Source organism: Procambarus clarkii, chromosome 1 (assembly GCF_040958095.1).
Source record: "Procambarus clarkii isolate CNS0578487 chromosome 1, FALCON_Pclarkii_2.0, whole genome shotgun sequence".
Taxonomy (NCBI): Eukaryota; Metazoa; Arthropoda; class Malacostraca; order Decapoda; family Cambaridae; genus Procambarus; species Procambarus clarkii.
Genome location: NC_091150.1, coordinates 11,442,833 through 11,464,608, shown reverse-complemented (window position 1 = coordinate 11,464,608; position 21,776 = coordinate 11,442,833). Strand labels below are relative to the sequence as shown.

General features: G+C 39.6%; 1 protein-coding gene across 1 annotated transcript; it reads right to left on the bottom strand.

The window, feature by feature from the left end:
* Positions 1–13,298: 13,298 nt before the first annotated feature.
* LOC123753423 (S-adenosylmethionine synthase-like) lies at positions 13,299–14,465 on the bottom strand. The gene has a single exon (XM_045735417.1). It carries the CDS (start codon positions 14,463–14,465, stop codon positions 13,299–13,301), a length of 1,167 nt encoding a protein of 388 aa, XP_045591373.1.
* Positions 14,466–21,776: the final 7,311 nt, after the last annotated feature.

The window sequence follows — 21,776 nt, the reverse complement described above, 5'->3', positions numbered from 1 at the left end:
TATCGATGATTTCTGTGTTGTTTACTAGGATTTCTCTGGCGATGGTTTAGTTGTGGGAAGAGATTATATGTTCCTTAATGGAGCCCTGTTGCTTATGCATCAGTTGCTTATGCTTATACGATGCATAAGCAACAGGGCTCCATTAAGGAACATATAATCTCTTCCCACAACCAAACCATCGCCAGAGAAATCCTAGTAAACAACACAGAAATCATCGATAGATACAGCGATAGCAGGCGGCTTGACGTTTGCGAGGCACTACACATCAAGAAGTCAACACCAGCAATCAACAGCCAATTAATGCACAACTATATTCTACCCACCTCAAGACTCCGCTCCAATATAGAAGCATCAAGAAATATGGACCAATAGGCTTTCTACAAACACTTCTATTCAATATATATATATATATATATATATATATATATATATATATATATATATATATATATATATATATATATATATATACATATATATATATATATATATATATATATATATATATATATATATATATATATATATATATATATTTTTATTTTTTTTTTTTGATAAAAAGGAAGGGAGTACCACCTCTAGCTGGAAGAAGGGGGACCCATAGCCTCGGAGGAAACCACGCATAACGCATTAGAGGGAATGTTTAGATCCCCTCCAATACAGTTTCTGTGTGCTTTTCTCCTACCACCCCCTTCCTTGAATATTTTTTGTGCTTTATTATGCATTTGATGGTTACAAGATATACATGGGTTGATACAAAAATAATAATGCAAAAAGGTGCTTAAAGGTTATGGATCTCTTGAAGAACACAACAATGGGAAACATTGATGAATGTCACAGACGGGTTCGATCATTGTTGCAAGTCAAACACTTCTTCGAATTCCTCTGAAGTTGGACTAGTGCCCAAGACGCAACAGGCATTTCCCCTCTGAATCGCAACACTGAGGCGCTGGAACAAGAAACTTTTTGCTCTCTGGTCTTTTGTAGCGCTGATCAATTTGTCCCCCAATTCCTTCAGGAACTTCAATGCACATTTTCCCCACGAACCGAGGGTCTCCGAGCCGATCGGAACAAAGCTGTAGCAGTGTGCTAGACCTCTGTATTTAATAATTTTCTGCGATTCCCTGAAAGAAGCAGCACCACCGCTTTCACGTGTGCTGTAGTGGAGGTAGGTACTGGCCAGTGTGGCAGCGCATGTGTAGTCCCATACCACTTGCTTACCATCCTTCCAAGGTAGCAAGGTGACCCCATCAGGGCGCTTCTGAGGGTCGTTAGGTCTGGATAAGTGTGGTTCTCTTTGTGCCGGGCAGCGGGCTGTGGCGAGGCTCCTCTTGATGATGTCGTTGACTTCTTCATGTCTTGCAATTTTACCCTGTGATTTACGACATACCAGACCATGACGACCATATTGGTCTGCCATCGCAGTTCCGCAGATGCACCTATGTTCGGTGAGGATGGGGGCGGCAAGGCGAAGGGCAACTCCAATGCGGAGAGCGCCATGACTGAGGCGAGTTCCCAGGGCTGCATTGGGTACAGCAAATAAAAAATCCCCGGCGTGGGGTGCTGTTACCGCTAGGAGGCGGGCTTTGTTTTCAGCATCAGCGTTGTCAATCATTGCTGTGACAGTCTTTTCCATTATGGGGCCATCCCAGTGGGCCTGCTTGTGGTCTTTTGGGACTTGTGGTCGGGGTTGAGGGTGTGCAATGGTGTCCCATTGTCTGGCTGCTTCGATGAACGTTTGATCATGAGTTCCCGCTGTCTCTCTCATACGCTCTGGTAGGATCTGCCCTACCAATTCGTTGGCTGCTGTACATGAGGACAAGAATGCTGGAAGTGCTACCTCAGTTGCCTTTCGTAAGCCTATCCCTCCAAATCTCACTGGTAGTGTTGCTTGGTCCCACTGACTGTCATCTAAATCTAGGTTGAGCGCCTTCCTGAATATTGACCTGAGGAGCTCATCATATTGATTTAGAAGTGGGTTGCCAAAAGTTGGTGCACACCTTAAGAAGTATGTTAGCCTGGGCAGGGTAAGGCACTTTGTGAGAAGGTAGAGGGCATCGTGGGAGTCCAAGTCCCCAATTCTCTCTTCCATCCTCTTTAGGTCTCTAAACTTTTCGTCAAGGACTGCAGCAATGGCATTGTGGCCCAGAGGTGCTCCGAGTAGTGTGCTTTCGGTAGGTTTAACGACTGAGGCTTCTGGTAGAACTGATTTCACTGCTCTAATGATTACTTCACTAGATGCAATAATTTCGCACTTGGAGGGGCTAAGAACGAGACCCATGGACTCCCCCCGTGTCTTCACCAGCTGTAAGTCTTCTAGCAGGGAATCTTGTGTGCCTGCCAGAGTGCCATCATCCAGGAACCAGATGTTGAGCTCGCTGGACAGTCTGGTTGTAATTTCTCGAACCGCTATGCAAAAGAGGAACGGTGCAAGTGGGTCACCCTGTTGAATTCCCTCTGCTGAGGTGACTTCATGTTTGCCAAACAGGAGGGTTGAGTCTTTGCTGTAGCCTGCTGACACAAACGGGAGAATGCTTGGGCAATGTTCCTGGACTGCAGTGAGGATTGCTTCCCTTTTGACCGAGTTGAAAGCGTTTTTAAAATCTAATTTTACTACTGCCTGGTCTTCAGTAAGAGAGCTAATGTAGGCTCGTGCAGCATGAGCCGCTGCTTCACAGCCTTGGGGGACTCCAAACCCCAGCTGGTTGGGTTGCAGCATGGTGGCTGCTTCCGTTCGGATACTTCTGACAGCAGCCCTTGCAACTAGGCGGCGAAGGGTATTACCAACGGCAATGGGTCTGATTCCTCCCCCCTTCTTTTTGAGGGCACATAGAGATGCACCAAAGAAGAATGGTTTGATTTCATCAGGGATTAACCCGGCGAGGCAGTTGTTGACAAACGTTGTGATTTCTGTCAGGAGCGCTTCTGCAGCTGGGCCAAGAACAGGGTTCACCATTTCCTTCACATGTTGAGGTCTTACCCCTGTGTAGCCTCCTGAGGAGCCCGGGGGAAATGAAACGATAGCTTTATAAACCTCTGACTCCCGGAGGACGAGAGGTTCCTGATTAGGGGCGAGCCTGACCTGTGGGGGAGGTCCACCTACGGCCCTGACGGGGTGTTTTTCTCTCAGTGCTTGGGCTGTGGTTTCATCCCTGGGCAAAATTTTGTCCTCACTTGTGATTAACCTGAGTGCCCCGACTGTATTGCCCTCTTCAATTTTCTTGCTGACTTGGGTACCTAATTTTCTGTTGTCGCTGATTGTCGTACTTGGTCTGCCTCGGCGGTGTTTGGTGTGTTTGGGGAGGCGGACTAGGTTGTCAGCCCTCGGAAAATCCCTAATTGCTTTATTGATGGATGAGGCCAGTGTCTTGCCTCCTCTGTCTGGTACACCTAAGCATGCATTGCCAAAAAGTAACAGATTGTGCCAGGCTTTGATGGTATCAGGTGCAACAAGGTTATTTGACCCTCTGTTGACTTTTGCGATGAGGTCCGTGTATTTCCCTGCAGCAAAAGGGCGAGAGGCCTTTGGGATGTGGGTGAGTGTCCTGGTTGACGTTGCTTTAATTGCCTCTAGCAGGTCGTCTGTTGCAACGTAATCTGTTGCGATTTGTACTGGTGCAACAGGCTCCTGAGTGCTGCCTCCTCCCACGGGAGGCCTCCCTGACCCAGGACAGTCACCATGCTGGCGTATGACTCTGGAGACAGAGTTGATGCTGACGATGTTCCCACAACCACTGCATGTGCCTCTCCTTTGATTGGCTTCGGGAGGGGTGAGCTGGCTGGTAGCGGCTTCTTCTGCCATCCCCTTAGGTAAAGTGAATGTCACCTTGCACTGGAGTATTTGTCTCTCCCTCCTGGCTGGGGGGGACGAGGTTGTCCCCTATACTATGTGTCATGTCTGGGCAGATGTCTGGGGTGGGTGGGCTCGTGGAGGTGGTGGGTGGGGGTTGGGAGGCTGCACGCTGGCCCGGTCTGGGAGGGGGGCCGGGGAGGGAAGGCGCGACCACCTGATCGTGGGAGGTGGGGGCGGGGGAGCGGAGGACACTGCACCACACGGAGGGGGGGGGGGGGAGACACTACACAAGTGGAGTGGGCGAGCGGGAGACACTACACTCACTGGGGGGGAGGCACTACACTCAGGGGGTGGGGGGGGCACTACACTCAGGGGGTGGGGGGAGGCACTACACTCAGGGGGTGGGAGGAGGGTTGATGTGGCACGTAACACTTGGATAATTTCCTTTTTGTCACTAAACACTGGTGAATGTGTCCTGGCTCACTGGGTGTGGTGCTCTCAACACGATACTCACAATGGTCCAGTCACCACAGGACTGGACTCAACTTATCTTTGTCAAGCACTTATTGGCACACTGGTGACCCAGTCTCTTGACCCCACCACATGTGTCCTTCCACCCTTTCCTGGTGAGGGAGCCGTAGGGCGTGTGTGGGCGTGGGCTGGCGGTGGGCGTGGGGTAGCGGTGGGCGTAGGGTTGCGTGGGGTGACGGTGGGCGTGGGGTGGCGGTGGGCGTAGGGTTGCGTGGGGTGACGGTGGTCGTGGGGTGGACGATGGTCGTCGGGACAGCCGCCGGGAGAGGGTAGCTGGGTGGGCTGGCGAGGCCTGTGGGAGGCTAGGGAGAGGGGGGGAGAAGGTATCCCGGTCACACACAATTAGCACAAAGTTTCACAGGTGCATTATGTTTATCACTACAAACTCACCGTTCATCAGAAAAGACGCACACATTCACTTATAAGACTGCTGGAATACAAGCAGGTTTGTGAGCCTCCCCTTCACTCCCCCCCTCCTCCACATGAGGCCTCCTCCCCGCCTGGAGGCTGTTGTTTATGGAGGCACTGAGATAACCCTCACCCAGGCCTATGTCCTTCCCCTCCATAGCACGCCTCCCGCCAGGACAACACACCTTTTACAGTTGATTCTGTTGCACTGCTGGAGAGGTAGGCTTCCTCGACCCACTAAGAGTCTTCAGCAGGTATTAACACAGACATGAGTCGATTCTTGACTTCCTCAGGCACTGTTATCCTTGTTGAATGGGCACAAATGTGGGACCCAACCCCCTGCACGACCGACTGTTACGGCTGCCACCTCGTACTTTCTATATATATATATATATACTATATATATATATATATATGTCGTACCTAGTAGCCAGAACGCACTTCTCAGCCTACTATACATGGCCCGATTTGCCTAATAAGCCAAGTTTTCATGAATTAATTGTTTTTCGACTACCTAACCTACCTAACCTAACCTAACCTGACGTTTTCGGCTACCTAACCTAACCTAACCTATAAAGATCGGTTAGGTTAGGTTAGGTAGGGTTGGTTAGGTTCGGTCATATATCTACGTTAATTTTAACTCCAATAAAAACTAATTGACCTCATACATAATGAAATGGGTAGCTTTATCATTTCATAAGAAAAAAATTTGAGAAAATATATTAATTCAAGAAAACTTGGCTTATTAGGCAAATCGGGCCTTGCATTGTAGGCTGAGAAGTGCGTTCTGGCTACTAGGTACGACATATATATATATATATATTATATATATATATATATATATATATATATATATATATATATACATATATATATATATATATATATATATATATATATATATATATATATATATATATATATATATATATATATATATATATATATATATATATATATATATATATATATATATATATATATGTCGTACCTAGTAGCCAGAACGCAATTCTCAGCCTACTATGCAAGGCCTAATTTGCCTAATAAGCCAAGCTTTCATGAATTAATTGGTTTTCGACTACCTAACCTACCTAACCTAACCTAACCTAACTTTTTCGGCTACCTAACCTAACCTAACCTATAAAGATAGGTTAGGTTAGGTTAGGTAGGGTTGGTTAGGTTCGGTCATATATCTACGTTAATTTTAACTCCAATAAAAAAAAATTGACCTCATGCATAATGAAATGGGTAGCTTTATCATTTCATAAGAAAAAAATTAGAGAAAATATATTAATTCAAGAAAACTTGGCTTATTAGGCAAATCGGGCCTTGCATAGTAGGGTGAGAAGTGCGTTCTGGCTACTAGGTACGACATATATATATATATATATATATATATATGTCGTACCTAGTAGCCAGAACTCACTTCTCAGCCTACTATTCAAGGCCCGATTTGCCTAATAAGCCAAGTTTTCCTGAATTAATATATTTACTATAATTTTTTTCTTATGAAATGATAAAGCAACCCTTTTCTCTAAGTATGAGGTCAATTTTTTTTATTGGAGTTAAAATTAACGTAGATATATGACCGAACCTAACCAACCCTACCTAACCTAACCTAACCTATATTTATAGGTAAGGTTAGGTTAGGTAGCCAAAAAAAGCTAGGTTAGGTTAGGTTAGGTAGGTTAGGTAGACGAAAAAACATTAATTCATGAAAACTTGGCTTATTAGGCAAATCGGGCCTTGAATAGTAGGCTGAGAAGTGCGTTCTGGCTATTAGGTACGACATATATATATATATATATATATATATATATGTCGTACCTAGTAGCCAGAACGCACTTCTCAGCCTACTATGCAAGGCCAAATTTGCCTAATAAGCCAAGTTTTCATGAATTAATTGTTTTTCGACTACCTAACCTACCTAACCTAACCTAACCTAACTTTTTCGGCAACCTAACCGAACCTAACCTATAAAGATAGGTTAGGTTAGGTTAGGTAGGGTTGGTTAGGTTTGGTCATATATCTACGTTAATTTTAACTCCAATAAAAAAAATTGACCTCATATATAATGAAATGGGTAGCTTTATCATTTCATAAGAAAAAAATTAGAGAAAATATAATAATTCAGGAAAACTTGGCTTATTAGGCAAATCTGGCCTTGCATAGTAGGCAGAGAAGTGCGTTCTGGGTACTAGGTACGACATATATATATATATATATATATATATATATATATATATATATATATATATATATATATATATATATATATATATATAATGATAAATTATATATTTTGTAATTTGGGGAAGCTATAATATAACAAAATCAAGTTAACAGATTCTTTATCACAAAGCCTGAGAAATGTTTCAGGATTGTTGTTATGGTAGTTTACGTATATTGTGTGTTTCTTCATACCCTAAAAAGATCAGAATATTTGCTACGATATATGAATCTTGATGATTCACCCTTGTTTGCTTCATTATGTGTTTGGTAAAATTCCTAACCTCCCATTGAATCCAGTTATATTTATTTTTAACAGGAGAGTTTAGAATTGTTACGCCTACATCCATTCCATTTACGTTTCAACTACATTGCCAATGTATTTTCGCGGGCCAAAGCATACTGAGCAACAGCGCTTGCAGTTTGTATTCGACTTCACGTTCAGCCATATATTGGCACATTCGTTCCTTATCCCTATGATTACTATTAATGTAGTCTTTATATTCTGTCGTATATAGCTCTTGACTAGCCGATATGAACATAAGAGTAAGGCGGTTTATTTCATTCAACAGACAAGCACAAGTTGAACTACTCTCACCTTCTAAATGAAAATTACACTGTAGATCATTATTGCTGTTTTTGTTTGTGGTATAGAAGGTAATACTCTTTGTGGAATCCTGGTATCCATTAATCAAATTTTGGGCGAGTAAATGACAAAGATTTGTAATGCTATGTAAAACTGGTGGAAATGTATAAATATTACCCCGACGGTATAATACATTTCGAGATTCATTGAAAGATTTATTTATTGATATTTTGTCTCCAAATGTGTGGATGTTCTTATTTCGGATATCGAAGACTGCCAGATTTTGTAAAACAGGTAATTGGAATAAGATTTGATTAATTCCATAGACCCAGACATATTTTATATCATATTCGGACACCAGAGTTTCTAGACATTCGCTTAAGTTATTTAATTCTTCTTGATTTTGGTTTAATTCTTCATCTGTCATTTCATCTTTGTTCGTTTTTGTATTTATATCTAGATACCTATCAATGCATTCGAAGGGGAAATGAAAGGCTGATTTATCTACATAACAATAACCATTAGCCATATTTACTACTGAAGCAGAGGCTTCATATAGGATATGTCGTTTATGGACATATCAATTCGATTCAGAAAAAGTTTGCATATAATTAAAAGCTAATAAAAAGCAATTTTCCATTATTATTAAATTGTTATTTTTTTAAAGAAACAAATGTATATATAATAATAATAATAATAATAATAATAATAATAATAATAATAATAATAATAAAGATTGGTATAGTTTAATATTATCAGATGATATAGTTCAGTTCATTGTTTATAGTGTTGTTTATAATAACAATATTTCCTTGTCTAATTGTAAAACTTATTGTTCAAAAATTATAAGTATAACCGTTAATCAATGCTTTTGGGGGTTCAAACCAGCATATGTTTGATATTTTTTTTAAATAGGTTTTTTATGAATTTATTATAACTAAAAAACAAAGGAAAAAAAGAAAAAAGTAGCAATGGGGTTAATACGAATTTTAGTTGCTATAATCCTAATTGTAGTCATTATAATAATTATTCATTTATGCAGAAAACGTATCAATGTCAGTATGGCTATCAGACATGATCCAGAAACATACCATCCCGTCAACAGTCAAACAACAAAATTCTCTGAACTTCCTCATGAAACAACATTACAATCCACCATCAGTCCAACAACAACAACAACAGAGTCCTCTGAAGAATCTAATATAATCATCTCAAAGTTGGAATCATCATTCTCCCCGTTTATCAGAGATATAAATACCTACAAAGGTCTCGTAATTATTCCTAAACCACCATTTTCGTATAATCCTAAGAATAGAATCGAAAGTGAGAATACAATCATTAAGCCTTTTAATAGCTTCCTTTTAAATTACAATAAAATCCACAGATATTTATATAATAATACTGTCTCATATAACGCAAATTATGTATGGCAAAATTTTAGTTATGACAAGGGATATTATACCAAAAATCCAATTATTTTAATATTTCCTTGGAATATTCATGATTTGAAACCTAATGTTTATACAGATCAAAGTGAAATACAAGATGTTACATTACAGAACCATATAAATGCAGTACGGGCCAAATCACACAATAAAAGAAACAAATTCGACATGGACAAATTGTGGATATCATGTACGCCTGCGGCAAGTCAAGATATATTTATTCAGGGATTCTCTAAGTATGATTTTCCAATTAAAGAAAATTCATTACCACCATTTGTGGTAATGAAACTTGAAATTCAAGATGGTAATAATGAGGTGGAATGTAAAATGGTAGCTAAGAACATTAATTCCTCAGAAACCTTTGCTAGCATTAAATTTAATATCTATGTGGAAGTCTCGGAAGAAGAACAAGAAACAGGAGGAAGAGCAGGAGGACTCCCTGATATGGTTCCCGATTATGAGTCCAGAAACGTAATATTCGAGAGAATGTAAAATTATAATTGTTGAGAATAGGATAAAAACGGTGAGGGAGAATGTATGAATTTTCGACCCCTAATTGAATCTATAAATAAGTTTCTGAGTGAAAGTGTATATACAATATTTCAATAACATATTTGACTTTGGTTGAATAATTACTTTATTTTTTTTAAATATCTGAATTAAAGATCATATAATTAAAAAAAGAGAAATTTAGGAATGAATAATCTACTGTCAACAATTATTATTTTAATAACATTATTAATTTTCCTAACAGTTATAGTAGTCATTAATTTACAGAAAAAATCTAAAAATACTAAAAAATTATATAAAAAGGAAAACAATGTCAATTCCATCAGCCATGACACAACACCAGAGTCCACTGAACTATCTCAACAATCCTCCTTCGGTCTAACAGAAGCTTCTAAAGTACCTCAAGAATCATTAAAATCAGTCAGTAGAGTACTTCAAGAACCATTACAATCATCTTCCATCAGTTCAACAGAATCTTCCAAAAAAAAACAAAGAAACATTAAAATCCTCCAACATTCAAATAATGAAGAAATGGCAGCACCAACAGCCTCATGAAACATTACAATCTATCATCAGTCTGGGAGAAGAATTTCAAGATGTAGGAAAAGGAGGAGGAGGTGAATTAAAAGATGTAGGAGAAGGAGTGGGAGAAGAATTTCAAGATGTAGGAAAAGGAGGAGGAGGAGAATTACAAGATGTAGGAGAAGGAGTGGGAAAAGAATTACAAGACGTAGGAGGAGTGGGAGGGGAATTACACGATGCAGGAGAAGGAGTAGAGTTACATGACGCAGGGGAAGGAGGAGCAGGAGAATTACAAGACGATGGAGAGGGAGGAGGAGGAGGAGAATTACAAGATGCAGAAGAAGGAGTAGGAGGAGAATTACAAGACACTGGAGAAGGAGGAGGAGGAGAATTACAAGATGCCGGAGAAGGAGGAGGAGGAGAATTTCAAGATGCCGGAGAAGGAGGAGGAGGAGGAGGAGAATTACAAGATGTAGTAGAAGGAGTGGGAAAAGAATTACAAGACGCAGGAGGAGTGGGAGGGGAATTACACGACACAGGAGGAGTAGAGTTACATGACGCAGGGGAAGGAGGAACAGGAATTACAAGACGATGGAGAGGGAGGAGGAGGAGGAGAATTACAAGATGCAGAAGAAGGAGTAAGAGGAGAATTACAAGACACTGAAGAAGGAGGAGGAGGAGGAGGAGGAGAATTACAAAACACTGGAGAAGGAGGAGGAGGAGAATTACAAGACGCCGGAGAAGGAGGAGGAGGAGGAGAATTACAAGATGCCGGAGAAGGAGGAGGAAGAGGAGGAGGAGAATTACAAGACGCCGGAGAAGGAGGAGGAGAAGGAGGAGGAGAATTACAAGACGCCGGAGAAGGAGGAGGAGAAGGAGGAGGAGGAGGAGAATTACAAGACGCCGGAGGAGGAGGAGAATTACAAGACGCCGGAGAAGGAGGAGGAGAAGGAGGAGGAGGAGGAGAATTATAAGACGCCGGAGGAGGAGGAGAATTACAAGACGCCGGAGAAGGAGGAGGAAGAGGAGGAGAATTACAAGACGCCGGAGAAGGAGGAGGAGAATTACAAGACGCCGGAGAAGGAGGAGGAGGAGGAGAATTACAAGACGCCGGAGAAGGAGGAGGAGAAGGAGGAGGGGAAGGAGGAGGAGGAGGAGGAGTAGGAGAATTACAAGACGCCGGAGAAGGAGGAGGAGGAAAAGGAGGAGGAGAATTACAAGATGCCGGAGAAGGAAGAGGAGGAGGAGGAGGAGGCGGAGGAGAATTACAAACAAGTGAAAATGAGTCCTCTGGCGTTCCTCATGTCATCAGTCAAATGGAATTCGTCGAATTACCTCATGAATTACTTCGAGAATTATTACAATCCTCCATCTGTCAAGCAGATTTCTCTGAACTACCTCAGGAAACAAAAGAATATGCCCAAGAAACCAAAGAATTCGTTTGTCAAACAGATTCGTCTGAACTTCGAAAATCCAAAATGAAATCCAAACTTGTAGAATCATTATTCTCGCCATTTATCGAGGACATAAAAACTTATAAAGGTCTCTTTATTGTTCCCAAACCACCAATTTCGTATAATCCTAAAAATGCTGCCGAAACTGACAAGACAATAATTCAACCTTTTGATGAATTCCTTAGTTATTATAATAGAATCTACAAATACTTTAACAATGGTTATTCTGCATATTACATACATAAACTATATAAAAATTCTAATACTGATAGGGGATATTATACAAAAAATCCAATTATATTAATATTTCCATGGAATTTCCATAATTTCATACCTGATATTTATACAGATGTAAATGAAATTGAAGACGTCAAATTAAAGAACAATTTAGACACATCACGTATAAAATTACAAAAAGAAGGAAAACGATTTTACATGAACAAATTGTTGATATCATGTACCCATGCTGGAAGTCAAAATATATTTCATTGTGGATTTTTTACGGATAATTTCCCAATGAAAGAAAATTCACTACCCCCATTTGTAGTTATGAAACTTGAACTCCAAGACGGTAATAATGAGGTGGAATGTAAAATGTTGGCTAAGAATATTAATTCCTCAGACACATTTGCGAGCATTAAATTTAATATTTATGTCGAGAAAGAAGAACAAACAAAAGAATCACATGGAGGAGGAGAATTACAAGATGCAGGAGAAGGAGTAGGAAAGGTAAAAACTTCACAAACAGTAGAAGGAGGAGGAGGAGAACCACAAACAGTTGGAGGAGAAGGAGGAGAATCACAAACAGTAGAAGGAGGAGAATCACAAAGAGTAGGAGGAGAATCACAAACAGTAGGAGGAGAACCCCCCACCGAAAAGATTAAAACTGGATTCAGCTACAAGGAAGAAAACGTTCCTGGACTCTTTATATATAATCTTGACCCATAGGTCATCAGTTATCTCTCCGATGACGCTGATGCCACCTTACACCCTGCTAAGTCACCTTTCCTATGTATACACACAATAAACATTCAATAAGATAAAACCAAATTCTATCGATTTTTAGTAAGTATATAATAATAATATATCATTATTATTATCCCCCTTCTCTCTTACAATATGTGGAATTGGTTACATACAGAGTTTCATGAACGATGGAAACCATTGTGTAAGTGGATTTCCACAAATGGATGTCAACGTGGAATTATCAGATGAAAAGAAATAGTCGTTATCAACATCTCCCAATATTAGATAAAGTTTACTAATTTTTGGGCCCTTCCATAGGGTCATTTTAATTTTATTTACTCAGAGATATAAAAAGCCCGGGGATTTTATATACTCTGGTATATAAAACGTCAAAAAAGTATATAAAATTATCAATTGAATATAAAATTAAAGGTTCCCAGAGGTATATGTAAATTGATCAAGAGAATCTCTCATTCAATCTTTATTTGAAGGAATAGATACCATAAAATCCACACCGAACACTACTTGTCTGTATCAGCAGACTGGCCATAGTCACCCTTAAGAATTATTTTTAATTATGATGCAAAGACAGGGACTCACACTGTAAAAATTGAGGTGTTTAGAAATAAAACTCAACTTACGTTGCATGAAAAAACAAATAATTTTATTGTAATTGTCAAAATGTCTGAATTACTTGCACTCTATTCATATTTCGTTTCTAGCAGATAATTGACAAATATATATTGCTAATGTAACAATATATAACCCAAAAAATATATTGTATATTGTTAATCCACCTACATGACAGCCAGTTCTGCAAGGAAAACTTTACAATGGCTAACTAACTTGTGACTCTAAAATTCAGGGATGGTCAACTTCTTGGGCTGCTCCCAAGAGAACTGTTGCCGTCCAAAATGTCCATAACATGAAGTGTCACTGTAGATTGGTCTCTTTAAGCCCAGCTCCTTGACAATATGTCCTGGTCGTAGATCAAAGTTGTGGTTAACAATCTTCAGAAGCTGTTTTGATGTGTACTGTGAGGTGCCATAGTGGAAGATGCTGATGCTTATGGGGTGCACAACACTAATGGCGTAAGATACCTGAACCAAACAGCGTCTGCATAATTTGTTTTTCACCAGTGACTTGGCAACCCATCGGGCGGCATAGGCCGCTGAGGGGTCAATCTTTGTGTAATCTTTGCCAGAGAACGCTCCCCCGCCGTGAGCGCCCCACCCACCGTAAGTGTCGACGATGATTTTCCTGCCAGTTAGCCCAGCGTTATCTTGAGGTCCACCCATGATGAATTCTCCGCAAGGGTTGATGTGGTATTTCGTTTGAGCATCTATATATTTTTCAGGAATAATGACCTTGATGACCTTCTCCATAACCTCGTCATGCAAAGCTTCGACAGTGATTTGTTCCGAGTGCTGTACAGAAGCGACAACAGTGTTCACTCTTTTGGGAATGACAGCTCCTTGATCGAAGGCATACTGGCATGTGACCTGAGTCTTACAGTCAGGTCGCGCCCACCAGAACGTCCCATCTCTTCGCAGCTCTGCAATCTTCTGATTGAGACGGTGTGCCAGCATAATAATTAAGGGCATGCACTCATCGGTCTCATCAGTGGCATAACCAAACATCAGTCCCTGGTCCCCTGAACCAATGTTGTCATCACTGCGCCCAATGTGTACACCATTAGCAATCTCCGCACACTGTTGCTCCAGGGCCAGAAGAATATTGCAGGTCTTGTAGTCAAAGCCCTTTCGTGAATCATCAAAACCAATTTTCTTAACAATATCACGCACAATTTGTTGATAATCAACTTGGGCCTTGGACGTAATCTCCCCACAGATCAAGATCATACCTGTTTTGGTACAAGTTTCACAAGCAACTTTGGCGTCAGGGTCCTGGCTAAGATGGGCATCAAGCACTGCGTCGCTGATCTGATCGCAAATTTTGTCGGGGTGGCCTTCGCCTACGCTCTCACTGGTGAATAGGAACGTCTCATGATCTCCATCCATGCTCTCAGTGCACTATAGTGTTTAAGAGGCCAACTCAGGCGTCGTATGCTCCCATACAGCACAGAGTGGATAAAGAGGCAGATACTGGTGCTTTCCCGTCTTCAGACGGTGAGCATGACCTGGGGAACGAAAATGTTACTTCTAAGTACTTGCGCAACTGCTTCTTGAATCTGGGACCAGGTTTCCTTGGCTAGATTTTAACTAAATAAAAATCCGTTATGTAAAGGAATATTATTAAAAACACTGACCTAGTTGTGTGAAGAGAGAGAGAACGCTAACCTGGTCACGTGGATAGAGAGCAACTGAGCAACTGTAAAGCAAGTGTGCAGCTGCTCTGTCTTATAACAAAACTATGGGTCAAAAAAGAATAGGGATCATTTCTTTTATTTTGAAATGATTATAAACCATTAAAACCATTATTACTCACTCTAATTGGAAGAGTGAATGTATAATTTTGTAACCTGTAATCCTTAACTCTTTATGAACATAATTCCATCTGGTGAAAGGGATAATAATATTGCGTCAATAATTATAGAAGTATTTATTATAGTTATATAATTGTCATATATAAAAATGTAATAGAAGGAACAATAAGATTTGAAATTCAATTCATATATTTCCAGCCGGTCTCCAAGGTAAACAGCCTCTGTCAAATGGTAGATAAGATACATTATAAATCATCCTTATTATATGTTGTTAACAAAAGCTGCTGTACGTGTGGACATTTGTATCCAAGACGTTTTTTCTCTATTATTGATTCTCTCCCGCAACCACCACATTCTCTTTTTTTTTGTTCATAATGATTGAGATGACAATGATGTTCCTTGATAATACTTCTAATTTCTAGAAGAGTCTTGGGTATGAAGTATTCAATATGGTCTCCCTCAGCGCCTTCAGCTGCCAACACATCTGCGCGTTCATTTCCATAGATTCCAACATGGGAGGGAATCCACAGGAACTTGACAACTCTTAACTGGTTGGTTAGTACCTTCACAACTCTCTTAATTTCAGCGACTATTGCAAGATTCTCGCTCCGATCTTTATTTAGGCTTTGCAGTGCTGCTCTCGAATCGGTGCAAATCACTGCACCAGTAGTATTCTGTTCAATAATATACCTTAACGCCATAGCAATGGCAGTTAACTCTGCTTGTGTTGAAGAGGTATAGTTCTCAATGCGTGCTTTTTCCTCATTTTTTGGTGGAAAAAATACATCATCCTTCTTATTTACCGTGTATGCTGCACCCGCCCGGCCATTAATAGGATTAAATGACCCATCAGTGAAGATTTGATCTAGTTCATCTCCAGCTTCATTATAAATTTCTTTAAGATACTTGTGGCTCATTTCTTGGGGTACCATGTTGGTTTTTTTCTTTACCATATCATTGATGATAATCCTGCACGAGTCATTCGGGGGATCCACCCAGGGAGGTAATCTTTCTATAGGCATGAGCTCACGAGCTTGTTGAAGCAGGTGAAGATCTTAAAGGTAGCAGACTGCTCTGTGATGCCATTTTTTGCATCTCTTGTTTCCCCCTGAAAGTAGCACAGAGCTCAATTTTTTTTTAGCCATGTCATTATAATGGGAATCTCTGGCAATCTTAATTGCAAGCTTAGCATTCAGTTCCACAATTCTTTCTTTAATACTGGGAAGGGATAACTCTTTTTGTAGATTGGACATTTCAGCAGTTTTTTTCTTTGGAACTCTAAGAATGATTGAAATGGCTTCATCCTGTATGCTTTCTAGCCTATTCATATCGCTCTGTGAATAAGTACATAAAACAGGTGCTGCATTGTCAATAACGGAGCGTACATAGTCTGTGTACATCATTTTAAGTACAGCAATAGAGGCTCCATGGCCATCATTCCAGGTCATAGCTTTCAGTTTCAGTTCCCTGAGTCGACTTTTGCATGTTCCTATGAGTTGATTGAGCTCCTCTTTCTTTCCCTTGTTTGAGCCGACTGTGAAAGTGTTACACCATTAATTTGCAGTTCTTCATTTTCTCTCCGCTTGTGATGGGAGTATGCTTTTGTCTTGTTTGTGGAGAGAGTGAAACCGAGCTCAATACATTTCCTTCCAAGGAGTTCAATGGCCTGTTTTATTTTATCAAAGGTGGGAGCTTGTATTAGGACATCATCTGCATATCCCACTAGTTGTGTTCCTTCCGGAAAATCAATATTGGCAATTGCATTCATAAGTACATTGAATAGTGTAGGGCTTAAGACTCCTCCTTGGGGGGTCCCGAGTTTCATATTCATTGTTCTTGAGATTGCTCCATTGAAGCAGACCTTAGCTTTCCTCCCTGTGAGGTAGTCTTCAATCCATTTCATGAGTCTCCCCTTGACACCCATGCATGCAAGCTCGTCCAGGATCGCAATTCCCTGGGCTTTGTCGAAGGCTCCTTTTATGTCAACAAATACAGAGTACCTAGCCGTGTCATTAACCAGGTAATTAATTATACAATTGGCTGTGCTCCGTCCTTTGACATATCCATTGACTCCTTCCCCAAACCTACCTATTTTGTGCAACAGTCGTTTTAGAATGATCCTTTCCAGCATCTTGCAAGTACATGACACGAGACTGATAGGTCTGTAATTGCCAGGGTCATTGGGTTTTGGTATGGGAACAATTTTGGGGTGTTTCCATTGTGTGGGCAGCACTCCATTTAGGAATGATTTGTTAAAAATTGGAGTAGTGGATTCCCAGACACGTCACACAGTGCATTAAGTATGTCGTAAGTAATGCCATCCTCACCAGGTGCTGTAATTTTACCTCTCTTAATAGCTGCCCTTATTTCCTGGGCTGTGATAGGTTCTCCATATTCGTCCTCACTAGACTGTGCTCTCGCTATTCTGATTCTTCTGTCAATGTGTAGCAGGAGCTGTTCCATGACGATTTCCGTTGAGAGGGAGGAGGAGGATGCTGCCTTACTCCACATGTGAATTAATTCTTCAGCTTTACTCTGTGGATCTTTGCCTCGAGGCATTTTCTTCCGATGGGGTCTTCGCCGAGTCATAAGGCACTGATATTATCCAAATCAATATTTCCAAACCAAATGCCCCCAATAATAACACTTCAGGCATAATTTTGGCTTCTCTCTGTATTTTGAAACTTTTCTATAGCCTAGTCCTTGTACAATTTTTTTTTTAGGAGCCTCACCTTTTATTAAAGCTATAACCTGACTTTGTTTTTTATAATGAACAATGTTTCTCTTTACCCAAACAACACTATCATTGTAAAGGAGATGATCGGGATCCAAGTAAGTTGGATATATGAAAAGTATGACCTTTGTGAAAATACATTCTTCTGGAACAACCATCACAATATTCTGAAAGCCATCTGTAGTTAAATGTTTAACGGCCTCTTCTGTTCCAACTGTGATGTATGGCTGATGAAGACCCTCCTTGAATAGTGGTTTAAAATCAAAATACTGCATAGCTAAACGTACAGTCCACACCACCTTTTCATTGACGTTCAGTAGGCATGTTTTAGGAAATAACAACCGCCTCAGTCATTTCGTCAACACACAAGTTACTCACTCTTATCACTGTAATCGTTGAGAATCACTAATTCACACTGTATATTTAGCTAGTTGTTTGACTACTACTACTAATACTCCTACTAATTTCTGTTGATCCAAAAAACCGATATGCGGCACAGGGGCATTTGGTATGCTCAATGTCCTAAACTTCCTCTAACAAATCAGGAATAAATATTCGTTCACAAATTAGTTGTGAAATTCGATCTCCCTTTTTCACATTAAAATCTACTCTAGAATGATTGAAGAGAACCACAGAAACATTTCCGCGGAAGTCACCATCAATGACAACACCTCCAACATCAATGTGATTTTAAAAAAGCAATATCAGATCGTGGAGCTATTCTTCATAACAACCTTCTGGTACTTTTACTTGAATATCTATCTTGATTACACCTTTTCCTTGTGCTGGCACAGTAACATCGTAGGCAGCACTGAAGCAAACGGTAGATTGTTAATTAAAATACATTTAAATATAAATGGCAATTAAAATATATTTAAATATAAATAACTCCTAAATTTAAAAAAAAAAAAGTAAATTCCAACTATACCTGTACAAGTCATATCCAGCAGCTAGTGTAGATCCAAAATGAACCTTAACAAGTTTACGTATTGTTCTTCTGACATGAGATAAGCCAAGAAAATGTGGTGTTAATAGAATAGAAGTTCGGGTAGGAGAGACATTTATCTGTGTTTACTCTCACTCCGACAGAATTAATAATCTCATTAATATTTCTACTCCTTTTATATGTTCCTTGACGTGCCAGTTACCATCAAGTTTCATGGAATATTATATGATCTTGTTTGTGTGCCTCAGCCGACAACACATCTACGCGTTCATTCCCATATAATCCAACATGGGAAGAGAATCCACAAGAAACTTTACGACTCTTACTTGGTTGGTTAGTATCCTCACAGCTTTCTGTGCAAGATTCTCGGCGTGTCTCCATTATGACAAGGATATACGAACACTGACATAAAAAAAAATAGCTTATCTTAAGAAACCATGAGCAAAGTTACAATATACCGCACCAACCGTTTGTGACGTGTGGACGTGTGGACGTAAATACTAGTCAATTCACACGCCTCACCCTGCCCGCCCTGCAAGGCCCCAATAGCCCAAGTTTTTGTGATGATTAAAATTTTATTAGAAGAGCTGTTTTTTTTTGTAAGGTTGTAAAGCACGTTTCAAGCATATTTTCATCAATATATATCAAAGGTTAGAAGAGCTTTAATTAATAATTAGGTAACTGTTACTTTAAGCACTGTAATCTGAATGAAGTTCATCTTGTGGGTGAGCTGATAGATAATTTATCATAATGTCTTAAGAATGTCCTTAGGAGGTTTTACCAAAGTTTTCTTAAGACCTCTATCCTTAACAACTTTCCAAGTGGTTTTTTTAAAGCTGGTCTCCTTATTTCTTTTCGCCTGATGCTCTTTCAACTGCTGTACTTCGTCCCGTAGGTAATTTAATTCTGTCCTCAGAGCTTCAACTAAAACCAATAGTTCAATCATTAAAACATCCATAATATATAATAAATATCTTTAAAGCGAAGGAGCTTTGGCTAACACACTCTCTCAGTCTAGGATGAAAGTAAATGTTCCTCGAAAAAAGGTTTCATTTTATTCTGTTGTAACAAAAAAAACTTATTATATTATAAATCATTGTCTTTGTTTCTTCCTCTGACTCTTTTTTTATCTTTACATGATATAGAAATCAAAAATTGTCAGACTATAACATATGTGGAACCATACATGAAAAAATTATATATTGAATTTATAAAATATGGTTCAAAGTGATGAAGACTGTGACATTATATGCTACATTGGTAAAAAAAAAAAAGGTTCACTATGACCAGTCTGCTACATTTTATATTTATAGAAGAATCATTTTGATATACCAGCGAGATCGCTCCAATTTATTCTCCACTTTATCATATCTCTCCTAATTAAACTTTCAGTAAATCATCATTGTTTTTTTAGATATATGATGTTTGAACACATTCATTGGAAATCAACTAGAGAATATAGGTAAATGTTTGTAAAAAGAGGATAATGATCCCTGGCATCAAATGAAAACTAAACATCGACGATCCCTGGCATCTAATACAGCAGGTTATGCTGCCTACCTGCTATATGGGAGAAAGTTTTGGCAGCTACTCATGATGACCTTATGAGGGGACATCAAGGCATCACTATTACTTATCGTAAAATCTTAAAATATTTCTACTGGCCCAAGCTGAAAGGTGACGTGGCTAAATATTGTAATTCTTGTGTTACAACTTGTTGGGAAACCAAACCAGACACCACCTAAGCTCCTCTAAGGCCTATTGTCGTGCCTGAGGAACCATTTTCTCAGAACTAAGTCTGGGAATATTTACTTAATCACTATGATGTGTATCACGACCCTTTACCCTGAGGCATTTGCTATAAGGAACATCCGAGCAAAGACTGTTGTTCGTATGTTGCATTTTTTTTTCACTTTTGTAACATCTGAACAAATGAGTCAACTAAGTCTGATGATGATGACGATCGTCGTCGGATTGGCGATCGGAATAGTCGGGACAATTTGGGTAATAATGGCAATGAACCAGAGACATCATGATGAAGAGCAACATATTCGTTTTAAGTTTGAGAATGGAACTGGTGGATTATATACCGACCAAACAAGGCGAAGTACAACACGCTTGATGCATTCATAAAAAAATTCATTGCTTTTGTGCTTTTTTAAATAGAAAATAGTTGTGGATAGAGTTAGAGAATGTCAGTTGTGAGTAGAGAAGACACAAATAAGAATCATCAATGAGAGTTAGAGATATACTTACTGAGAAATTCGTTTCGACCTACGAATTTTCGTATATCAACCCATTCGGGATAATGGATGTAGAAAAGTTGGATGGATTCAAATTCAATCCAGTCAAAGAAGGCATATGTGTGGAATGTTCTGCTCCCAAAATGGTACCGAACATAGAAGGAATGGAACCTTCTTGTATCCATATTCACCTTAATTCTTCATCTCGAAACTCCACTACACTGAGTAGTAGTAACCCCTTTTATAAAACAAATGTTCCTTCCTACACCAAGGCACCTTGTGTGTACGACGCATTGACTCAGTACTGGAAAAAAGTGGTAAAAGATGTTACTTTTCAATATAATATCATAATGATCTTTTAAGAGGAAATGACGTCATAACATTCTGACAGTATATATATTAGTGAATGTAACTCTTAGGCTGTTCATTTGTGCTAATTCACATGGAGAACAAAGAGGCCAGGGCCAAGATGAGCCCTCGTTACCTCCAGTTTAACAGTGAAATAGGGAAAAGTATTAAACTTTTAAACGTTGGAATTTTGCAGGCTTGTAACGTTAGAACATTTCATCTATTGGTGGAAAAGAGAATTGCTTGTGGAGCCATACCTTCTGAAGGACGATCATGAGGATGCTCTGACTTATAATCTGGGATACCTCCTGAAGGACAATCAGTTGAGGATGCTCTGACTGCCATACTTAAACGTATGGATACCAATGATAACGCATGATAACATTCATTAAGTTATCTTCTCAGCTCATTACCACCAACTTTTCCACCAGAAAAATGGATAGAATTGAAATATCTATTCCCATAAATGTAAAGGTTGAAGCTTATCATCTTCTTTCCTCACAAATTGTAAGTATTAGTTATCATTCTCTTTCATTATTATATGTCGTACCTAGTAGTCTTTATGGGTTAGATTAGGTTAGGTAGCCAAAAATTTTAATAATTTCTATGAAAATA

Coding starts and splice junctions, on each gene's coding strand:
- LOC123753423 (XM_045735417.1), bottom strand. CDS start 14,465: ATGGATGGAGATCATGAGACGTTCCTATTCACCAGTGAGAGCGTAGGC.